The sequence below is a fragment of the Benincasa hispida genome, chromosome 9 (assembly GCF_027475165.1).
Source record: "Benincasa hispida cultivar pf3 chromosome 9, pf3_genome.v1.1, whole genome shotgun sequence".
Taxonomy (NCBI): Eukaryota; Viridiplantae; Streptophyta; class Magnoliopsida; order Cucurbitales; family Cucurbitaceae; genus Benincasa; species Benincasa hispida.
Genome location: NC_143486.1, coordinates 98,548,789 through 98,573,082, shown reverse-complemented (window position 1 = coordinate 98,573,082; position 24,294 = coordinate 98,548,789). Strand labels below are relative to the sequence as shown.

General features: G+C 36.4%; 1 protein-coding gene and 1 long non-coding RNA gene across 6 annotated transcripts; one reads left to right on the top strand and one right to left on the bottom strand.

Moving 5' to 3' along the window:
* Positions 1-4,147: 4,147 nt before the first annotated feature.
* On the bottom strand, positions 4,148-15,964 carry APO1 (APO RNA-binding protein (DUF794)). Of its 5 annotated transcripts, XR_005484045.2 has the most exons (8): positions 15,881-15,964; positions 15,548-15,633; positions 15,250-15,323; positions 14,402-14,769; positions 13,391-14,263; positions 12,348-12,454; positions 12,178-12,236; positions 11,689-11,906 (listed from the first exon to the last, which is right to left on the bottom strand). XR_005484045.2 is itself a non-coding variant. In XM_039042056.2 (6 exons), the coding sequence occupies exons 2-5, from the start codon at positions 15,600-15,602 to the stop codon at positions 13,429-13,431; spliced, it is 1,332 nt and encodes a 443-aa protein (XP_038897984.2). In that variant the 5' UTR covers positions 15,603-15,633; positions 15,881-15,953; the 3' UTR covers positions 4,148-4,356; positions 13,391-13,428. The 5 variants fall into 5 exon arrangements, 3 of the variants coding, with proteins under 3 accessions (XP_038897984.2, XP_038897983.2, XP_038897981.2); XR_005484044.2 differs by having other exon boundaries at positions 12,178-12,454; XM_039042056.2 differs by lacking the exons at positions 11,689-11,906; positions 12,178-12,236; positions 12,348-12,454 and adding an exon at positions 4,148-4,356 and having other exon boundaries at positions 15,881-15,953.
* On the top strand, positions 5,421-7,397 carry LOC120085839 (uncharacterized). Its single transcript, XR_005484046.2, has 2 exons — positions 5,421-6,428; positions 6,806-7,397. It is a non-coding gene; the product is annotated as an uncharacterized LOC120085839 (long non-coding RNA).
* Positions 15,965-24,294: the final 8,330 nt, after the last annotated feature.

Genomic DNA, 24,294 nt, shown 5'->3' with positions numbered 1-24,294 from the left:
TTTTCTTTCTTCACAGATTGTTCATATTCTTCTCTACTTGCTTTCTCTTGTTGCACCTTCACTATTCTCTAAGTTTCTCCGAGTGTTCAATTGTTTTTCGAACGTTTCGACCCATTTTCCATCGTTCTCTTAATTAGAAAGGTACGTTGCTCTCTTGTGTTTCAATGCACTGTGATTTCCGTTATTATCTTAATGATTAGGTCCACAAGGGCATGGATCAGTATATATTTAGGGATCGTTTAGTACATAATGAGGGATGTTTTAGAACAGGGTTAACTGTCGCTGAGTTTACGGGGTAGTGTTCGTTTTGTAAATGATCAAACGATTCGTGGATTTAGGTTTTCGTAATTTTCATATTTTGTACTAAATGATCGTTTAACTTATACTAAGCGATCATTGAGCATATGCTACACGTCGTTTAGCATATTCTATGTGATCATTTACCTGTTTATAAATGATCTTTTATCTAAAACTCAATGATCGCGTACATAAAACTAAATGATCCTTTAATTTTTGTTGGACGATCACTTAACTGTCTGTATGTTTGCTATCTAAGATGGCCCATTAAATCCCTTTGATACATATTTCCCTACTATCGTCTCTTGCCTAGTCCACATTGGCAAAACAAATGCCTTGATTAAGAAGAATATATCAAAGGAATAGATGGACATGTTTAGGAAGACATGCTTTGGTCCACTACCAGACATGGATCTTGTGTTCAACAGGCAGATTTTCCATCATTTTTTTTTATTAAGAGAGGTCATAGATGAGAACCCAGATATCATAAGCTTCAACATCCTGAGGAATAAGGTAGCATTCACCCAAGATGATTTTAATTTCGTAATTGAGTTGTGGCAACCGAGGAAAGAATCGAAAGAGATACTAGCAGTGAGAGGCTACGATACCTCCTGTTTGGACTGAAGGGTAAAAAGGGTAATGAGCAATTTTGCAAGGATGTTGAGTCAGCATTTGAAAATTTCAGATTTACAAATGATGAAGATGTCATTAAGGTGGCATTAGCATTGTACTTCAAGGTGGTTTTGATGGGGAAAGATAAGAAAACCCAGTTCGATATCCAGACATTTTGGGTCTTTGATGACACTGAAGTATTTAGACATTATGACTGATCATCTATCATCTTTAAGTGTACATTGGAAAGTTTGAAGAACATATTGGGCGGGAAAAAAGAGGCACACGGATTAAAGAAAGCAAAAAATCCAAATCATCTCACATATTATTGTATAAAGGGATTTACACATGCATTCCATGTACATACTTATACCATCTACTTCAATCTATACGAATTTGTAAGTTATGTATATATAACAATGTTTTTCCATAATGTAGGTATGGGTTTACGAGGTATTGTCTATATCAAGTAAATTCATAGCAACAAAAGTTAGCAAGAATGCAGTACCATGAATGCTTAGGTGGACTTGTTCTCAAGCTCCATCCTTCAAGATGTTGGAGAAGAATGTATTCCAACCCAAAAAAGTAAGCATTATTTACTATAAGACCAAGAGATGGTGTACAATTAATTTACTAGACAATCGTTTATGTTTAACTAGACGATCGTTTATATTTTAATAGATGATCATTTATGTTTTACTAGATGATCGTTTATGTTTTTACTAAACGATCGTCTATATCACCTATATTGACTTGTTATCATCGTCTATATACAGACTATTGTTATATCTAGATTTGTACCGATAACAAATGAAATGAGGTATAAGGAGGATTGACTAAAAGGATTTGATCTGATGCAATTGGTTCACCAAGGAAGAATTGAGATGATGCCACATAGGGCGGTGATGACGACGTCCTTACTGACCAACATGCCCTGAATGAGACTGCTGAATTTGAGCATCAGGAGACGTGCAGGGGACGTGGCGATCTATTCAATCAACATATTCTCGAGCATGAACCCATTCGGTTAGATCAGCTAGTTATAGAGCCCCATACATGTAATATGGAACCAACCAACCGTCATAAGAGTAGTAAGAGGCAGTTGGAATCTTTAGATAAGCATGCCAAGTCCTCACGTAGACGCAAGAGAGGGAAGACTTATAGACGTCTGAGAGAGGAATTCAACTTAATGGTGATGGTCCATCAGTCGTATGAAAACATTAACCAACAACTAAATGAGATAAAGTTACTCATTCAGCTTTGAAGTGAGGTATGTACTTTGCCTTCGTCAGAATGATATTAATCAGATGATCGTATAGGAATTAGTAATCGATCGCATATGAATTAGTAAACGATCATCTATAAAATACTACGTGATCGTTTAATACTTACTAAATGACCGCTTAGTATGTTATATATGATTGTTTAGTAGTTGTAACCGATCTCTTAGTAATTTACTAAAGAATCTATTAGGTCATTCTGATTATGTTGTTACTTGTGTTATCATTTACAGGAAAATAACATATGGATTCCCCATAATAAAGGTGATAATCATGGAGGCATCCCTCGTAATCAAGGGGATGATAAGGATGAAGAGACACCTTACGATAAAAGTCAAGATGGGTGGTGGATAGCGGTAATGATGAGACTAGTATACTTGACCCAGCCATCGAGGAACGACACCATGGAGGCTCCCAACTATCGACGAAGGAGTCATCAACTGCTGAGGAACAGACGATTAAGAAGCCTCCAACTACCAAGGAACCGTTGATGGAGGCTCTCCCAACTATTAGTGACCAAGATGATGGAGCCGAATGATGAACCAAACCAAATTGCACATCCAACCATTGATGAAGTAGCCCAATCGCACTAACCTGGAGATCCAAATTAACCCCTAATGATGAGTGAAACGATTCAAATCCAACCACCAACAATCGAAGAGATAAGTGCAATGGTTATAGAACAACCACCATTCACTTTGAGAGGCCACTTAATGGTTAATTATTAGTTCATATAGAGGAGATGAATTATTAGTTCATATCGTTGAAACTTAAGTGTTCCAGTCAGGGATGCACTAATCGGGGTTGATAATGGAAATCAGGTAGGACTAATAATATAGATACCATTTTTACATAAACTTACTTATCCTTATCAAGTCATTATGGTCACTCACTCAAAGTTTTTGTACAGAATAAAAACCATCGCCTTGAACGCCGCAAGAGGAAGAAGCCAGAGAAGTTCTTACCTGATGAGGTCAAAAGGCCCAAAACCTCTTCGAGTAACAAGGAAGCCACGGATGGGGGTACAAAATTAACTAAGGGGGAACGTACTAAGCCTGAACCATCTTCAGAGAAAATAGACCAACCTAAAGGATCTCAACCAGTTGCACGCGAGTTAAAACCGCCCACATAGGGTTATAAATCCCAATTTGTTGGTCCCTATTCCAGATTTCCAATAAGGAATATTCAATCATATGATCCATTGTTCCCGGTGCACGATGCTCTATGAAATGCATACAAGCAACGGAGAGCTAATTCAAAGACAAAATATGAAGAGTAGACGACCTTATACACCTTCAGGACTAAGGAATTCTTCAAAACATTTGAGAAGAATACGTAGGTGATTGGAGATGTGAGTGTTCTTATTATCTATATATATTTCATATCCACTAACGTTAATATAAGTAATCGTTTAGGTTAATCTCAGTGATCGCCTACGCTTTTATAAGCCATTGTTTATATTAATCTAAACGATCGCCTTACTTCTTTATTTGTCATCGTTTAGATTGATCTAAACGATTGCACAATTTTTTATATGTTATCATTTAGATTATTCTAAACAACCGCCTACCTTTTATCTATTATCGTTTAGGTTAATTTGAACGATCGCCTACTTCTTTATCAATTATCGTTTATTTATATATACGATCACGTAAGTTAATATTTCTAATGATATTGTCCGTTATTTAAATGTCTTAGACCATGGACTTTCTATTGATGCACGTGCACTACAAGTTGCATTCGAAACCTAACCTCTACAAATATTTGTTCACAGTGGTGGGTTTGAGGTTCATGGTACGAATTTAACAATCATGGAATTTGTACCAACCCCCTAGGACTTAAGTTAGGTCGTTACTAAACACATGCATGCATGAGACTTAAAACGACACTCTGTTATGGTGAAATAAATGCTAATTAAATAAGGTAAATTTAAAAGACTTTGCATTTAATTTCAAATATTAAAAACTAACGGTAGGGTACTCATAAATCATAAATGATAATAACTAAATCTGGAAGCGATTCTTAATAGTAAGTTTTAAACATCAACATTGAAAGCTAAGAAAAACATGAAAAAAAGTTTAAATCTCATGAGCGGAAGCATAAAACTGGTCCTAATGGCTCGATCACGAATTTCGCTCGTCATTCGCCAGCACATCCCTACTCTTACCTGAAACATAAACATGAAAAAAAAATACTCAGTAAGTAACCCCACTACTGGGATCAAGCTAGGCATCTATGTCCTCTAGATGCCTACTCCTAGTGGAACATATAAACTGCTCTAGTCCTCTTGGGACACGTACATACATGAAAAGGTATGCTCACTCCTTCTAGTAAGTCCCGTAGGACCCACAACCACTGGTGAATCCCGAAGGAAACACAATCTCTTACATACACGTAGTTATGTATACACCTCTTTCGTATACACATAACTCACTCATGTACCTCTTTCGTACATACAGTACGTATACACATAACCCACTGAATGTGTACCTCTTTCGTACATACAGTACGTATACACCTCTTTCGTATACACATAACCCACTGAATGTATACCTCTTTCGTACACATGGTTATGTATACACCTCATAACCCACTGAGTATGTGCCTCTTTTGTACACCCCAATACCCTCTAAGTATGTATCACTTTCATACACACTAGCCCTAGTACATCTCTTTCATGTACTAACGCCCTTGGACGTATATCACTTTCATGGAAAGGAAAAGATATTACATCTAACTTCATATTACATATAACCTTCACATCATCATGAGTCCTAAAATCTTCTCATCATCAATCTCATGTTAATTAACCTCAACATACGTATTTAATCTAGTTTTAAATGGATCAACTGTAGAACATCACTTTCATGCACTAAATCATGTAAACAATAAAGTATTCGAGATTTCGTAATATATCATATAGTCTACACATTCTCTTAATAAATCGCATAACTATATAGATCAGCAAATGTCTAATTCTCATCTAGTTTTAAGGCATTCCAATAGGAGTGCTACTTAACTCATAATTCAAGGGTCATGTCAATCATCATTTAATATAACTCATAAAATTCTAAATCAAGCTCATACATAATCATATTTCGATATATTACCACATGCTCATATATATCCTTCATAAGCAGTCCATCCAACCTCATAACAATCAAAATTATTCAAAAAAAACTGCTGCAAGGATCTCAATATTAAATCTACAGTGTATCACCTGACACGAAAACGATTCCAGTAGTAAGATTACTTACCTAGAGTTTGAGCTCAATCGAAACAAATTTATTCCCTTCCTTGCTTAAAAAGAATCTTGAATCGAACCATATAGTGAAAAATCAAAATTAAATCGAAACAAATTTATTCCCTTCCTTACTTAAAAAGAATCTTGAATCGAACCATATAGTGAAAAATCAAAATTAAACTCCAATCCTAAGATTATAACCCAAATCAAAAATTCACATCAAAGCATCCAAAACACTTACTCGAAGTGTTTGCTCAAGTCGAACTATAGTCGAGCTTCAGACACAAAATACACAAAACTCGATGAAACAAACTCCAACTTCACCGATAAAACTTTAATCCAAAAATGAAACACAATGAGTATCAAAAGTAAATGGGTATCTAAATCCATAGATCCTGGCAAAAGTAGATGACGCTTGAGCAGTGACTGAATAGAGGACGTGAAGAAGAAACTGACGTGGTGGGTTTGGTCGTCATCGGACGGGCTCGCAAACGGCTGAGCTTCAGATCTGGGCGGACAAGCGGCTGGAAACTCGCGAACAGCACGGCGACCCATGAACGAAACGCCCAGTCTATTGGCGGCGACTTGCAGATGCGCAGGAGAAGGACGATGCGATCTGCTGTCGAGGACTTGGCTGAAGGAGACAGCGGTGGACGACTGGACAAATCTGGCAACGGCACCGAACCCACAAACGATGAAGAACGCGCACGACCTTAGATCTGGAACCCGCGGACGGCTGAGAGTCGACGACGACCGACGCGATGTGAGCGGAGGCGTGCAAAACTCCGGCGTGAAGAGTCGGTGACGAGGAGAGGCGCAGACACACGACTGAGAAAGGAGAGATCGTGCAGTTGGGGACGCTGGTGGCACGCGTTGCTCGCGGACGAAAACATTCGGCGAGACGCGCGGAGGAGATCGGCTGGGAGGCGGCACTGAGCGGCTCGAAGGGTGCGACGGCGGCTAGGGTTTCCACGAAAGGAGGGGTGGACAGTGAGGTTGAAGAAGAAAAGTTTAATTTGTTTTATAAAAAATAATAATAATAATAATAATAATAATAATAAAACTTAAAAAAGGAAATAAAATAAACTCTATTTTATTCCTTTCCTTATTCCAATTTATTTTATTAACTTCATTTTTTTTTCAAAAAGTAAAAATAAAACATGCCATTAATTTAATTGTATAAGATCAAAATTAAATTCTCGTACTTACACTTAACTCCAAAATTCCAAAAAGACCCTCCCCTAACAAAATTACTGAAAGTACATTAATATTAGAGAAAAAAATACGGGGTGTTACAGAATTACTTTTTATGCCTTGGATATTAGTATCATGGTTTATATAATATCCTTCTTCTTTTTTTTTTTTTTTTTAGGCATAGGATGCCATCATGGAGGCAGGAGGAATTTCATCAAAGGTCGGCCGGGTGGAGTGATGATGGAGGACAGAAACATGGTAGTCTAGATGAATTAGGGAGCACATAGTAGATTGTGGGCAGACAGGCAATATTTCCTCGATTATGTGCTTGGACAACATGAAGAGTACAGGCCTACATTGACGGAGGTGGAGCTCATTTTTGTACCAATCAACATCAAATAACATTGGCTCATGACTATCATTGATTTATATTCATGCACGATATACGTATTCGACTCCATGCCAAACTACATCGGTAGTGACATCCTAGATGATAGTTGGCAACTGGTGGCCAGATCAATACCATCCATCTTAATTGTCGTAAAAAAAAAAAAATTGAAAATTTAAGTACGGGCCGTGAGAAGTGAAGCGATCGAAGGTGACCCTCCAAACTGTCAAATCTCAACTGTGAGATATTTTTGCTAAATTTGTAGAATATCTTGCAAATAAGGATAGGAATAGCTTAAAACAATAACATATGTCATTGTTTAGAAAACAGTATATTGCCCAATTGTAACACTGAAATGATAATAAAACATTACAATTACATTAAACACTGGCACTGAAACGAGATTGTCCATCATAAGTATGAGATTGCATACAATTAATTACAAGATCGTATATCCAGCATTGGGCGATCATTTACTATTTGCTAAGTGATCGCCCAATTGTGCTAAGCAATCTCCTACTTAATGATGGATGATCTCCTACTTAATGATGGGCGATCTTGTTCTTAATGATGGGCGATCCTTTAGTTCCTATTACATACCTACAACCTAAATGGACCGTGCAAAGTGTTATTAATGTCTGTTTGCACTTTTCTTGTTATGTTCTCTCTGACCACATCATGTGGATTTGTTATGGCTCATCTTCAGTAAAAAGTATTCTAACGGTTTAATGACAACGGACATTTGGTATAATTTGTGGTGGTAGAATTTCAAAGTCTTCGAACTTTGGTCTTCATCTCCATTCTTGTCTGTGTCCAACTGGGTAGATTGGTTTGGTGTGAGTGGTAAGCACACACTCAACGGTATACCACTTTGCACACATTGTTTGAACATTAATGTTTCGAAGGGTTGTCGTAGCTATTGCGTGGGAGTATGGGATCTCCACGCAATTAAACTCCATACAAGTACATGTCCGTGAACAAAGATCAACCAACCCCTCTCTCCCTCAATATCCATCGCCTACGTTAATTATATGTATGACCACCGGAAAAACACAATGTGTTCTAGACATTAATTCTGCCTCCTTAAGAACAATCATTGCATAATTAGTTACGATGTTTGTACATACCATTGCATGTGTACGTCGGACATAGAACCAACCCTGCAATCACTCACGGATATACTCTAATAGTTTTTTGATTGGAAGTTCTCGTGCATCTTTAACACTCATTAAGGCATTGTACTATATTCGTCATCATCTTGTTATACCTACAACGGATTTGATAAACCTTTGCTCACCGTTGTAATCCAACTTCCTCAAGATAGGTTGTCACCCTAGGATATTAATGGAGTTTAGCCCATGATATCTTAAACTTAGACATCCTATAAGCTTTGGCCACAAGATAGAAGTGTGGGGTTATGTCCTTATTCTTGAATATGTCCACCAAATTATTCCAAATGTGGTATATACATAGGACATAAAATTTCTCGGGGAATATACTTGAGACAACCTTTCCAATGGAAAGATGTGACAATCTAATATAATCACTAAATTCGGAATGTCTCCAATCGAAGCCTTCAAATGAGCCATGAACCAAGTCTATACATTCTCACAATCTACAATACTAAACGCGATAGGATATATGTTGTTATTTCCATCAATGCACATTGCTACTAACAACATACCTTTATATTTCTTATGCAAATGGGTCCCGTCAACAATGATTACAGGGCATATGCAATTCAAGAATCTCCTAATACACGGGTCGAATGCCATCAAGATGTACTTAAAGTATTGTCTATCTTTTACTTAAAGTACTTAAAGTATCAACCTCAAAGACGTTCACAGATTTGCAAGCTTCAGTGTCTTGCCATATGTGCTAACAAGATCATATGATCCTTTTAACAACTCTCAAGCGAACACCAATGCATACTCTCTTGCACGATAAGCCTACCCCTAGCTTATATTCATATTTGGACTTGATTAAGTGTCCTATAACCAAAATTTTTACTTGTTGATGATTATGAAAGAACCGGTTAAGGTCCTTGAGCGAAAGTGGGGATTGGTCCCAAATCCCAATTTTACAGAATCATGAATTTTACAGAATTGAACAAAAACATTATGCATTAATTTAATTACAACATGCTTATTTTAAAAAAGAGAGAGAAAAAAGGTAAAGATGAACTAACCCTTGAAGATCTAATCTTCTCGTAATTCCTTCTCCAAAATGGCCACAAACTCGAAACCCTAATTTGGACACCACCAATCAGAACCTCCTGTTCTCTAGGATGAGAATCCAAGGAGTTGTGGGCTCTTGGAATTTTGAAAGAGAGGGATAGAGTTTGAGAAAGGAAGAGGGGAAGAACAGAGAACTTGAGAACTTTTTCTCAGAGATTGTGTTTCTGTGAGTTCGGTAAAACTTAAGAGGAAGAAGATGACCACTCATCTACACCCCACTTTCACGTAGTAGAAAGAAAAAAGGGTCTCCCAAAGTTATTTCTCAAAAATTTACATTAATAAAAAAAATTATTTAATAAAACAAATAATATATATTTATATGATAACCACTTTATGATATAATATATATATTAAATTATATATTATATCAAATATAACATATAACCTATAGTTTAATATTGTATCAAATGTAATATAACCTATAGTTTTTCATTCTCTCATTAATGTAATTTAATTATATGAATCTAATTCACATAATTAATATTTGAACAATATTCAAATATTTATTTCCTCCCAAATAAACTTTATATTATAATATATCAAATATATTATAGTAATTATATCAAAATTATATCATATATAATGAATTCCCTCAATTAATTTAAACAATTCAAATTAATCCAAAATCGATTCTCATTTAATCCCTGTTGAGCTATAGGGGAGCCTCGTGGACCTGTAGATTGAAGCTCCAACGGTACTTAAATAATTAATTAAACTTCTTTAATTAAATTATTCAACATCCATTAACTGTCGGGCACTCCACTAAAGACCGACGTCTGTACTCTTCACACTACAGATATATTTTTGTCTATTGGATATAACTAGTCGACAATGTGATGACCCTTCACAAATTGTTCATAAGTACAACTAGGCCAAAATCACCGTTTTGCCCTGGTAGTTAACATCTAACTCCTTTAGTACCACTAATCCGTCTAATGAACAATAAATCATAGTCCAACTATGATTAAACCCCTCTCAAGCCAAGAGATGGAGTGGCGCCACATTGTTCAAGCTCCGGAATCAATCCTTAAGAGAGCAATTTATCTACTTACCCTGACATTGGGGAAGAAGTGAATTCCTTCTTGTGTAATTATGTTCCCAGCTCCCCAATCAAATGAATCCTCAAAATGGTAGGCTTATCGAGTCGACGATCTGGCCACTCTCACCTATACAAATCAAAGGACCGCGCTTTATATGCATGAGTTCACAACTTACTCAGGATTCAGGTCATGTCATCTATGGTGAAATGTAATTCTCTATTATGAACAGTGTTATATAATGAGACTAGTCATTTCGTGATCCGATCTTATATAAACTCCTTTGTATAGAATACCTCACTCACATGTCTCCATATGAATGATCAGGATCAAGTCATTTGTAACACTTTACAACAATTGTAATATCTACAAAGCGAGTCATACTCGTAGCGTCACTAGGATATGATATCCAGTCTTATCCATCTACTACAGACCATTTAGGTTATCTCTTAAACATGATCTACATGTATGTCTCTACATTCATATTTAAGCTACATAAGATAAACTTGGATGTTCGTTTATTAGTTTGTGAGTTCAATGCTACTAAATGTCAAATAAAACATCTCATATTTTATATTTGTACAATACAATTACAAACTACAAGATTCTACGAGATTTAGGGCATCAACCCCAACAGATTACCCATTTGCATTTCAAGAGTGCATGTATGGACATTTGGATACTTCGTCACTTTAAAGGAATCACTTCTTTTTTTTTTTTTTCACGAACCTTCCACTTACATTCCTCTACAAAAAACCATCAAGTTAGTAAGCTCTTTCTTGATCTTTTAGTCAAAATTCTTTCTTATTACAAGCATCGACAAATTAATTGATAAATCATATTTCGAAAACAAAATCTGACCAATCTTTATATCACATCATTCAAACAGTCATGGGGTATTGTGATAAGGTCGTCATATGATGGGCTATCCGATGATGTGGGTATATCTTAAATAGTTGGATTGGAATAGTGGAATACATTTGAACTAAGGGCATCGCCTCTTGTGGGATAGGAGCAGGTGGGGTTGGAACATGAATGGAATGTGTTGGAATTGTTTGTGGTCCTGAAGATTGTTCGTATACAGGGTCAGTATCAAACTGTGGAGTACATCTATATTGGATGTTATGACCAATCCAAACTTCACTTCCGTCATCCTCCAGGTTACATGGTTCAATATTCTCATTTAATGAAGACATGTAGGAATATTATGTGTTGGAATAGTTGCAAACCTACAGTTTTGACTAGTTGGAATGGTTTGAATCGTTGGATTGCATTGTTGGTGCATATTATCTATGTCTACTACATAACTTTCATGAGATGTAACTGATACAAATAAAGCATCCGAGATGCATCACTACCTTCTAAAAAGAGATAAGATCTTTATCATCGACTATGTCAATTGAGGGAACTGAGACCAATAGATTGTAACAACATTTGATGTGTACATTAAACATATTCAGGTCAATATTTAATCGTTGTTGCAGAATATTCACTAATTCTCTACACATTATATCATTTCTAACCTTTAGACCTTTCATATGACCTCCAACATAATTGCTTCTGGACTGGTCCCATTCCCCACCAAATCGTACAAAGGTGCGAGCTACCGTCATTGATCTAAAATCAGAAAATTCACAATTGGATTCAAATTGCTTCTAAGGTAAGCGATCGCCCAACAAGTTATAATAGATAGGCCAACAAGTTATAATAGATCGCCTAACAAATTATAATAGATCACGCAGCAAATTATAAGCGGTCACCTATATTAATGTAAATGAACGTTTAGACGATCGTTTATATAATACTAAACGATCACTTACATTATGACGAGCGATTTCATATCTCCATGAAAGTAATCTTGGAAGAAAAATACTGCGTAAACACTTACATTCTCTCTGTTTCTGATTCTGACGAATATGAATTTTTTGTATCCAAAGACAAAATGAACTGAAGAAAGATGAAGCGATCGACAATGAGAATGTTGGACTGAAACTCTAAGAGAACAATGAGAGAATAAGTTGGGCAGTTCGACTGAAAGTGATTAACTAAGAGTGTGACCTTTCATTCTTGATATCAATAACATTCAATGTTGTCGATAGAATATTAGTTGAGAATAAATGCTCTGATAGTATGTTGGCGTTGCATTGAATACATCTGTTGAATCGCTGAAGGAAAAAAAAAAAAGGAGGTAGGCAAGTTAAGATATTTTAAATTTAGGGGTGAATATGGTATTTCATATGACAAAAAGGTCCATGGCAATAAAGTTTTTAAGAATGGGTAAGTCATAGAGAAGTTTTGGGTGATTCTATGAAATTTTCTTGTTGGGCATGTAGGTAGGAAATTTGAAAACATAAATTTTAAAATAAAGAATTTAATAAAAACAAAGTTGTATTTTCAAAGTTGCAGAATATTTTCAAATTTGAAAAAATTCCCAATCAAAGTCATTAAACCCTTAATGATCAAATATTGATACTAAATTCTACAAAAAGGGGCCTTCTGAACACAAGAACAAGGTGTCTGTCTTCTCGTCTCGTCTTCAAATTCCTTCAATTCCTCTCATTCTCATCAAGTTGCCACGGTAACATTTCAATGTTCCTCCATGAAGTTCTAATTTTGTTGTTTAAGGAAGGCTTGAAAATGAGTTTGGTAAGAGAAATCCAGCCACAGGAATCATCTTTGATAAGATAACAAACAGCAAGGCAAGAAAAACTTGTATAATCTTTTTGTAACTGCCCCTTGTTGACATTCCAAATTTCCAATTGCTCGATCACTGACATACAGCATAACAGCAAGAGGCTCCCTTCTTCATGTTTTCATCTCTGAACTTCACAATCATCGATTTCCGGATCCAATGACCATGTTAAAGTAGTATCTATCAAGTATTTAAATATTTGAAGGTCGGGAAAACTTAACTATACAAACAGGGGATCAAGGAAGACACTAACAAGGAAATCTAGTCAAACCTTAGTATACATCTAATATCCTCACTTTTCTAACTGCTCTTAATGTAGCATCTAAGCTGTCTTTCCATCAGCTTTCAGCGTTTTAAAATTTTCCTCTTAAAAAAATCGAAGATATAAAATAGAGGCCTTGGGACAGACCTGTGTAGATGAAATTGTCACGACTCTGGCCAACACAATTATGCAACAGAGCGTGCCTCCTCACTGTCAGGAAGGACTATGTCAAGCCTCATCATGGGCAAGTATTTCTCGGGGATCGTTGCACCTGCCTGCATGCACACTTCAACCACAGCAGGAGCTTTACCATAAAACCTCTTTAATGCACCTATCAATGTCGGGCCTTTTGGATCACGAACATGCCAAACATAATTTGGAGGCAGTACTTCATCTAAAGTTGCATCCTGCCAACCATGCTTTCCATCCCTCCATTGGTGCTTAAATTCTCCACATAGCTTAGCATTATGACCCCATGGTCCCACATGAACCTCGGAGCAGTACCCACAAGCCTTCACTGTGTACTTCCTCATCAACCTCCTAACACCATACCTAACAGTTTCATATGCCTCCATCGTTTCTTGGGCAATTCTAGGGACATCTTCAGGTAGAGGAGGCGCAAATCGTTGAGAAGCCCTTTGTGTATCGAAATCAAGAAGAGGGTAAGAATCAGCAGCCTGCCAAGGTTTAGGCTCCTCAATATTTCCACCTCGATCAATTACTTTCTTTCCAATCATTCGGATGGGTTTAGTTCTCCTACGTGAAGGATACTCTGGTATATCCACACCGGCCTGGATGCAAAGCTCTACAACAGCTGGAATTCTATCATATTCAAATCGTGTTTCATGCTTAATGCGCCGACCAAAAGGATCGTAGAGATGGTATGACTCAATAGGGACTAAGACATCATTGATAGAACCTGTGACCCATGAGTGGAAGCTTCGACGCATTGCACTGGTAGGACCAAGACAATCTTGAATATGGTGGCCTGAATGGGCTACATGAACTTCTGAACATTCCCTACACAGAATCAAAAGACAAACCGATATTCAGCATAACTATGAATTTTAAATTTAACACAGTGGAAGACTAGGACACAGCCAAACGAGCTTGCCAAGACTATTTCATAGTGAAACTTCTTGACCAAAAACGATCAACCTGCAAGCATATACTGGAATAACATGTAAAAGGTGTGAAAGGCCCTTAATCAAAATTTTCCAGGCATCCAGTACTTCATGAGCAACAGGTACCAAATCAATGACAAGTAAACCATTTTTCCCAGGTTCAAGCGGTTTCTCTATACCCCTTTGTGCAAGCTCTTTGTCAGCTTTTGCAGCCCGCTTGATTTGCTTTAGGGGAATGGGATAGGGTTTCTTTTTCTTTTTAGGCAATGTGGTTGGAAGATCCACATTCTGGCGATACACTTCTCGTTTCTTCGAAATAGGACCTTTTCCATATTCCTGACTGGTATAGGATAAAGTCCTTAATGCTGTTGGCACTTTTTGAGACAACAGTTTATGCGCAAACTGCAATAGAAGAATATTGCAAGATCTTATTTGTCTTGAAGAGTTTCTCACAGGAGGTAGGACAACCATTATAAATCAATAGAAATTGTTTTCAAGTATAAAGTGAAATCATGACTTACATAAAAGGATGTGGTTAGAGTCCGAGATACAAAAATATTGAAGAAAGAATAAAAACTTTAAAGTGGTCAAATAAGCAGAGAGACTGACAAATACACGATGCTAACATGTCTGGATGAAACAGAAACACTCATTTAATTAAACTAAGAGTATTCATGTTTTAAACCATTTAGAAGAGTACTTTATGATTTCAAAGTAGGATTACAAACCAAGATCATGTTCTGGTAATATAAACATGTCTTGGTAAATGATCCAAAATCCAGCCAAGCATGCCATTTCATCAACAGAATCACTAAAATGAAGAGAAAATAAAGCAACAGGACACTGAAATTTCGTGGAGATGATTTGGATAAGCATGTAAACCTGTACTCGAGGAGTATATGATCTTAGTGCAGACAGGTGCAGGCTCGTAAACTCCACATTACCAATGAAGATACCTACAAGCATGCAACAAAATCAGTCAGAAATAAGCTCAAACCATTGTTTAACAACAACACACCTTTCAGAATTCAATTAGAATCAAATGGCCGTAGCTTCTACGCAGTTACGGAGGAACATAGCCTCCAATTAGTGAACAACAGTGGAGCAATAAAGAACCCTATTCCTACAATTCAAAACAACAAAACTCCAATCTCAAATGAAAAAGAAAACAAATACCTACCCATTTGCGATAGCTCCCAAAAACGAGTAGAAACCGCCGGAAGCATCTGAAGCATCAAGTCGACGATGCTCTAGCTGGCTCGTTGCCTTGAAAAAGAAACCAAACATGATATCAGTGCCATCAGAACAAAAAAAGCTGGAAGCATAGTCATTACAATTACAACGACGATGTATAGCAAATTTCTAAATGCTAGAAACAAAAACGAGGCAGAAATTGAGAGCAAAGCTATTATATAGCAGTAATTTCGAGGGGGAAAAAACAAAAAAAAAATGGGTGTTTTAATTAGAGAAATATGAAGAAAATAGACTGTGAAGTTGTAAGAGTGATGATTACCGCCGGAGCAGGAGAGAGTGAAAAGCAATATGAGAGAGAAGGGGGGGGGATATACCGAGGGCTGGGAAATACTGGAAATCGAAATATTCGAAATATATATATATATATTAGTACCATTAAGGGGTGAGCATTAGTTGGAACCGCTACCCTTCGATAGAAGATGACAGCAACAAACGTTCACGAACGATGGTCGTCAAAAAATAGAATATATAAAACAGAAATTAGGTTGAATCGCGAATCTTGCTCTCTTTAAGACGTTTTGTGGCTCTATTCAAATGTGCAAGCAGTTCTACGAAACTATCACGATATTCCTAGGATAAAACAACCTAGAATAAATGTATTTGTCTCAATCGGAACTGTACTGTACCCGATTGGACAACACACACCCTTTAGGACTGATATGCTCGAAAACCAAAACGTATAGGAAACAATCGAGAGAGGAAAATGAGCTAGAATGTGCGCGAGGACCACACATAAGATGCAGGAAGTTGAGCGAAGAGGTATAAGACCCTTTCTTTTATTTAATAATAAAAATAAAATAAAAAAAATAAAATAATAGTTATCTTTAATAAATCATACGCCACGCCCGAACAACGACGCACGCGTGTGGGATATCCACCATACCCGCATTAGCGGGTCTCCTCACTCCCTCTAAAAATAAGTACCCCTTAGGGCATAAACTCGCAACTAAAGGTGGGTGTATATAAATGAGGTCTCACTTCTCGATCTTAGCAATGTGGGATTCTCAAACAAGCCATTTTTTTATTTAAAATTTAAACTTTTACTAACAATCCCCCACTTGAAAATTTAAAATCATAAGAAAAACATTTTTCATCAAGCAATATCAATCTATACAACATTGTGCATAAGTAAAGATGTCTTACGACTTGAACCTTTACGTAGTGTAGATGATTTAGAATATACTATAGTAACTCTTGGTTTTGAACTCTATCTCTAACAACATCTCACACACAACATTACTAGAGTGTAGTTCAAAAGTCTGTGCTTTATTGTCTAGCACGTGTATCCCGATTTAGTGAATGTTTTAAAGAGTTTGCCAAAAACTCCATAGGAAGCAACCCCTACTTCCACATTCACATAGGTGAGTCTATCATTAGTACTCATGTAGCTAGGTACCCCACTTGATATCAAGTATAGATTTCATTAAGAATTATGTTTGACCTTTCTTACACTTCACGGTATCATGCACAGACTCTAAGTCATAGGAAGGGGAACTTTATGTTCTTTTTAGCATGATTTGCTTCATATCACTTGTGATCAATTATTACTCGTTGAACCTGTTTCTTGGGATCTTCAGTCTATAGGTTAGCTTTTCCTCACAGGTGATTCATCTCTCTATAAGTAGAGCTGGCAAAATTTTTGGCAGGGTCAGGTCCCCACGAGTCCTCAACCCGATCGGGACGAGGAATCCCCAGTTTGACTGGGGACAGGGGACAAACCGGGGATTTAAATCAAATTTTCGGACGGGGAAGGGAGGGGATCCCCGCCCCGTCCCCGACCCAAACCTGATCCCCGTCCACGCCCTGATTTTTTTAATTGTTAATATATATATATATATATATTACTGACGGTATGTTTTAGTTTTTTTTTTCTTTTTTAATTTTAAAAATCTAATATAATAAATTTAATTTTTATTAATGTATAATAAAAAAAACATGTAATGTTTAATTTAAAGAATTATATGTAACAATAATACTAATTTCCTATATAAAATTTATAATTTTAATACAAATATTAAATTTACTTAATTTAAATAATAAAAATAATAAAATAAAAAGGGGGGATTTTTCCCCGCGGGACCCGAATCCTCGAACGGGGATTTCCCACCCCAACCCCGACTCCCCACAACGATGAATGGGGTGGGGACGGGGATTAAAAATCCCCACGCCCCATCCCCGACCCGGCCCAGCTCCATTGCCATCCTTATCTATAAACATGAGTCTCATCTTTTCTGAAGTTTTGAAAACCTTCTCTCTAGTCAGTCCTTTCGTCAAAGGATGTGCCAAGTTTTCATCCGTTCATATATGATATGAAGGATCCCAAATTGAAGGGAACCGTGATGGGAAAAAAGATCATCCCAAATCTCATTTTCTATTGTATGTAAATTTTATAGTAAATCAAGAATAAGATATGCATTTACATAAATTACAGCATGCTATATAATTAGGTTTTAGAAACCTTACCTTTGAAGACTTTTCTTCAAGAATCCCTCGAACAGTACACGACGTCTTGAAGACTTTCTTTAAGGAAACCTTGATTAAGAGCACGAACACTACCATAAAGGCTTCCTCAGTATTCTCAGGTAGAGAACCCAGGAGTTGTGGGCTCTGACTATTTTGGAATGAGGGAATTAAGTTTTAGTAGAGAGGAGGAAGAATTGAGATTGTTCACCAACAAAATCAAAACTTACAAAACGATTCTGTCTTTCTCACATTGTCAAAATCGAAGAACATATTATGAAAGAAGGAGACTTTCTCTTGTCTTTTAAAAAACCAAATTCCACAACCATCCACTTACGTGGATGAAGAGAAAAGAGGCGGAAGGACTTGTAACTCCCTCCCTCATTTTTATTTAAAATAAAATAAAAATGGTATTTAATATATATATATATATATATATATATATATTAAATATAATATATATTTAGTATATATATATTAAACTATATGTTATATCAAATATAACATATAACTTATAGATTTAATATTGTATCCATACAATATAACCCTATAGTTTCATTTCTCTCTTATATGACAATTAATGTAAATCACATTTATATTAAATTTATTCAGATATTTATATCCTCTCAATTAATCTATAATGTATCAAATACATTATAATAATTATATCACATATAATTAAAATAATTTAATTATATCACATATAATTAAATCCCTTTATTATTTTGAACAATTCAAATTAATCCAAAAACTAATTCTCATTTAATCTTATTGAGCTACCAAGGGGACCTCATGAACCTGTAACTTGAAGCTCCAATGGTACATGAATAATTAATCAAACTCTTTAATTAAATTATTCACCATCCGTTAACTGTCAGATACTCCACTAAAGATCGGCAGCTGCACTCTTCATACTACAGATATATTTTTGTGTCCATTGAATATAACCAATCACCAATATGATGATCCTTCACAAATTGCTCGTAAGTACAGCTAGGCCAAAATTACCGTTTTGCCCCTATAATTATATCTAACTCTTTAAGTACCACTGATCCCGCTAATGAAAAATAGATCATAATCCAACTATAATGAACCTCTCTCGGGCTAGAAGAGTGACACTACATTGTTCGAGCCCCCGAATCAACCCTCAAGGGAGCAATTTATCTACTTACCCTGACCTCGGGGAATGAGTGAATTCCTTCTTGTGTAGCTGTGTTCCCAGCTCCTCAATCAGACGAATCTCCAAAATGGTAGGCTTGTTGAGTTGGCAATCTGGTCACTCTCACCCATACAAATCAAAGAACTGCCTTTATAGGCAGGAGTTCATAACTCACTCAGGATTCAGGTAATGTTATCTATGGTCATCCTGGTGAAATGTAAGTCTCTATTAAGAACTGCCTTTAGTCTCATTATATAAAACCATTCATAATAGAGACTTACATTTCACCAGGATGACCATAGATAACATTACCTGAATCCTGAGTGAGTTATGAACTCCTGCCTATAAAGGCAGTTCTTTGATTTGTATGGGTGAGAGTGGCCAGATCGCCAACTCAACAAGCCTACCATTTAAGGGATTCGTCTGACTGGGAAGCTGGGAACTCAATTACACAAGACGGAATTTACTCATTCCTCGATGCAGGGACAAGTAGATAAATTTCTCCCTTAGGGGCTGATTTCGGATCTTGAACATAGTGGCCATACCCTCTCCTAGCTCGAGAGGACTTGATCATAGTGGGATTATGATTTATTGTTCATTAGAAGAATTAGCGGTACTTAAGAAGTTAGATGTAACTACAGGGGCAAAACGATATTTTGGCCCAGCTGTACTTACGAGCAATTTGTGAAGGGTCATCGTATTGTTGATTGATTATATTCAATGGACATAGAAATTTATCTGTAGTGCGAAGAGTGAGTTGTCAATCTTTAGTGGAGTGACCGACAGTTAACAGATGTTGGGTAATTTAATTAAAGAGTTTAATTAATTATCCAAGTACCGTTGGAGCTTCAATCTATAGGTTCATAAGGTCCCCTCCGTAGCTCAACTGGGATTTAATCTTTTAACTAATTTGAATTATTCAAATTAATTGAGGGAATTAATTATATATATGATATAATTAATTCTAATGTATATGGTACATTATGAGAGGAATTTGAATATGATTCAAATACCAATTATATGAATGAGATTCATGTAACCAAATATAAATATGATTTATATTGAGAGGAATAAAATATTTGGATATTATATTAAATGTCATGTATTGTTGAGACAGAACAAAACTATAGTTTATGTTGTATTTGATACAATATAAAACTATAAACTATATGTTATATTTGATATAACATATGGTGTGTGTATATATAATAAAGTAGTTATTATTATATATTCTATTTTATTAATTTATTTGAAATTAATAAAAGGGAATGAGTTATAACTCCCTCCCATTATTCTCTCAATAACTAACTTGTGATAAAAAAGAAGTTGAGAGATCATCTTCTTCCAAGTTTTCTGACACATAATTCACAATCTAAAAGAAAGTTTCTTTGAAAAAAAACTTCTCTCCCATCCTCTCCATCTCCTTCCCTCTTCCTAGGACTCAAGCAAAGCCCACAACTCCTGCTTGAGTCTTTAATCCCAAAAGAGAATATAGAGGGTTCTCGACTGGTCATGTCCGTGCGTGAAGAAGGAGACCTGCGAGGAAGGAGTTATGTTCGTGACTCGTATGAGGGATTACTTGAAGAAAGGTTCTTCAAAGGTGAGGTTTCTTGAAACTTATTTTTCATCTAAAAGCATGTTGTAATTTAATTGTTAAATGCATATCTCTTGTTGTTTACTATAAATTTTGTATTCAATAATTAATGAAAATTGGACGGACCGCTTCCGCTCAAGGATCTCCTCATGTCGAGATTCCTTCACGTGTATCCTGTAAGGATCAAATTCTTAGAATCATACATGAGCATGTAGTCCCTCATTCTCCGTAGATACTTGAGGATGTTTTTAACGGCAATCCAGTGATCTAATAATGGATTAGATTGATATCTACCGACTATCTCCACTGCATAGTAGATGTCAGGTCTCTTACATCACATCGCATACATCAGGTTGCCCACAACCGATGCATAGGGGATCCGTCTCATTTCCTCAACCTCTTCGTGTGTCTTAGGACATTGTTCCTTAGAAAATATCACTCAATGCCTGAAAGGAAATAAGCCCCTCTTGGAGTTCTGCATTGAATATTTGACAAGCATCTTGTCAATATACGCTGCTTGAGATAGAGCTAGCATTTTGTTCTTTCGATTTATAAAGATCTGAATATCCAGAACAAATTGAACCTACTGAACTGTTGATGATCTTTCATTTGGAGTTGGGTCGCTAGCTAGTTCTTAACTTCAGTCAGTAAACCTACATCATTCCCAATGAGTGGAATATCATCTACATATAATACTAGAAAAACTACTAAACTGTTGATGATCTTCTTGTATACACAAGGCTCATCTGTGTTTTGACCAAAGCCATGAGATTTGATCGCAGTATCAAACCTTATGTTCCAAGATCTAGAAGCTTGCTTCAATCCATAAATGGACCGATTAATCTTGCAAACCTTTTGCTTTTAAACTTGGGTTATGAATCCCTCGGGCTGCTCCATGTAAATTGTCTCCTCAATATTGTCATTTAGAAAGGCAATCTTGACATCCATTCACCAAATTTCATAGTCATAATATGAGACAATGGACAGGAGGATCTGGATAGACTTAAGCATTACAACAGGTGAGAAAGTCTCCTCATAGTCAACTCCCTTAACCTGGGTATAACCCTTTACCATCATTATAGCCTTGAAGGTTTGCACCTTCCCATCAGCACCCCGTTTCCTTTTGTAGATTCATTTACAACCTATAGGTTTAACCCCATCAGATTAATCTACAAGATCCCATACGGAATTGAAATACATAGACTCCATTTCGAGATCCATCGCATTGATTCATTCATCTTTGTCAATATCCTCCATTGCTTTCTTGTAAGGCAATGGATCCTCAACTTCACCATCAGCTATTATAGCCATGATTTCTGTTAAACCTATATAGCGAATAGGTGAGTTTGCAACCCCCCTACTACTTCAAGGTTCTCTCAACCTTTGAGATGGATTTGACCTACTAGATGATCCTACTTCAACAACTCTTATTGAAGATTCAATAGTTTATTTGAAAATTTCATTAAACACAATCTTACTTCTGTGCTTGTGCTCCTTTATGTGGTCTTCTTCAAGAAAAGTAGCATTTATCGATACAAACAATTTGTTTCTTTAGGATCAAAGAAGTAACCACCTCTTGTTCCTTTAGGGTAGCTTACAAATAGGCACAATCTTGAACGTGGTTTCAATTTCTTAGGATTAGCCTCAAGCACAGGTGCTGGGCAACCCCAGATTCTGAAATGACGTAAACTAGCTTTACATCCATTTCATAACTCCAAAGGTGTTCTAGCAACACTCTTGGATGGAACACAGTTTAAGATGTACGCTGCAGTCTCTACTGCTTAACCCCAAAATGAGTCAGGTAAGGAAGCGTAACTCATCATGGATCGAACCATGTCCAATAGGGTTCAATTTTTCCTTTTTAATACACCATTTTGCTGAGGTGTACCAGGTGCTGAGAGTTGAGATACTATTCCATGTTCTATCAAATAGTTTTGGAATGTTAAATCTATAAACTCTCCACCTCGATCAGATCGAAATGTTTTAATCGTTCTGTTTAATGCATTTTTAACTTCAACCTTGAATTCTTTGAACTTTTCAAAAGATTCATACTTATGTTGTATTAAATAAATGTACCCATATCTTGAATAATCATCAGTAAAAGTGATGAAATATTCATAACCTCCCTTAGCTTTTACATTCATCGAACCATAGAGATCTGAATGTACTAACTCTAAAAATTCTTTGGCCCATTGACCCTTTTCAGTAGAAGGTCTTTTAGTCATTTTGCCTTCAAGACATGACTCATACACAGGTAAAGAATTTTCTTCTAACTCACTTAGAAGTCCATTTTTCACCAACCTCTCAATTCTATTAAGATTGATGTGTCCTAGTCTTAGGTGCCAAAGTTGGGCATTTTCTTTAGGAGAAATTTTAAGTCTTTTATGTTGAGTTACTGCAGTCTTAAACATTTATGTGTTATGGAGGATGTTAGTTGCTAATAGTCTTAGTACATAAAGATTATTTTTCAGTTTTGCAGAACAAATATCAACACCATTCTTAAAAATAAACATTTTGTTAGAAAGAAAGTTGATATTATATGAACGTTCAAGCAAACATTTTACAGATACAAGGTTCCTTTTTAAATCAGAAACTACATAAACATTTTCTAGAATAAGAAATTTGTTCTACAAAATCAACTGGAGACGTCCCACTACCACAGCCACAGTCGAGATGACGTGCCCAGTTCTAACATGCATTGTCATCTCACCAGCATCTAGTTTCTGCCAGGAACTAATTCCCTGAAATGAAGAACAAACATGGTTAGTGGCCCCAGAGTCTATAATCAAGGCAGAATCATCATTCTCCACTAAGCAAGTTTTCAATACAAGTAAATCATATTTACCTTGTTTGACCTTATTCTTTTCTGCCAAGTATTTGGGGCAGTTCCTCTTCCAATGCCCATCTTGGTTGTAATGGAAACAAATTCCCTTTGCAACCTTGATGGGTTTTCTATCCCTTTGAGCAGTAACTATAGGGTTAGTTTTCCCCTTTCTACCCTTCTTCTCCTTCCGCTTTTTGGTGCCGGAGAAAGAAATTACAGACTTAGTTCCAGAGGTCGAACCTTTATGGAACTTCTTAGAAGATGAAGCAACATTTACTTCACTCTTCTGCTCCTTGCCTTTCATTAAGGATTGGAAGGTATGTAGCTCATTGAGCATAGTGGTCAGGTTGTAGTCAATCTTGTTCAGAACAGAATTGCTATGAAAATATAGGAAACTTTCAGGTAAAGATTCCAATATGAAGCTAATCTGACTGATTTCATTGATGCTCGACCCATTTATCTCTGCCACGTTAAAGTGGACCATCATGTTGAGAACATGTTCTCGAACAGACGCCTCATCTTACATACGGGCATTGAATATGTGTTTCAGAGCATCATGTCTAAGCTGTGCAGACGGTTGTTTGAACATTTCCCTCAGGGACTCCATGATCTCACGAGCTGAGAGCATGGGCTCAT

Excerpts from the sequence above, each read along its gene's own strand:
- APO1 (XM_039042055.2), bottom strand. The coding sequence starts at position 15,602 with ATGCTTCAGATGCTTCCGGCGGTTTCTACTCGTTTTTGGGAGCTATCG. Across the intron at positions 15,324-15,547 it reads TTGGGAGCTATCGCAAATGG|GTATCTTCATTGGTAATGTG; the intron begins GTAGGTATTTGT and ends GCATGCTTGTAG. Across the intron at positions 14,264-14,401 it reads ATTCCAGTATATGCTTGCAG|GGAATGTTCAGAAGTTCATG; the intron begins GTTGATCGTTTT and ends GATTCTGTGTAG.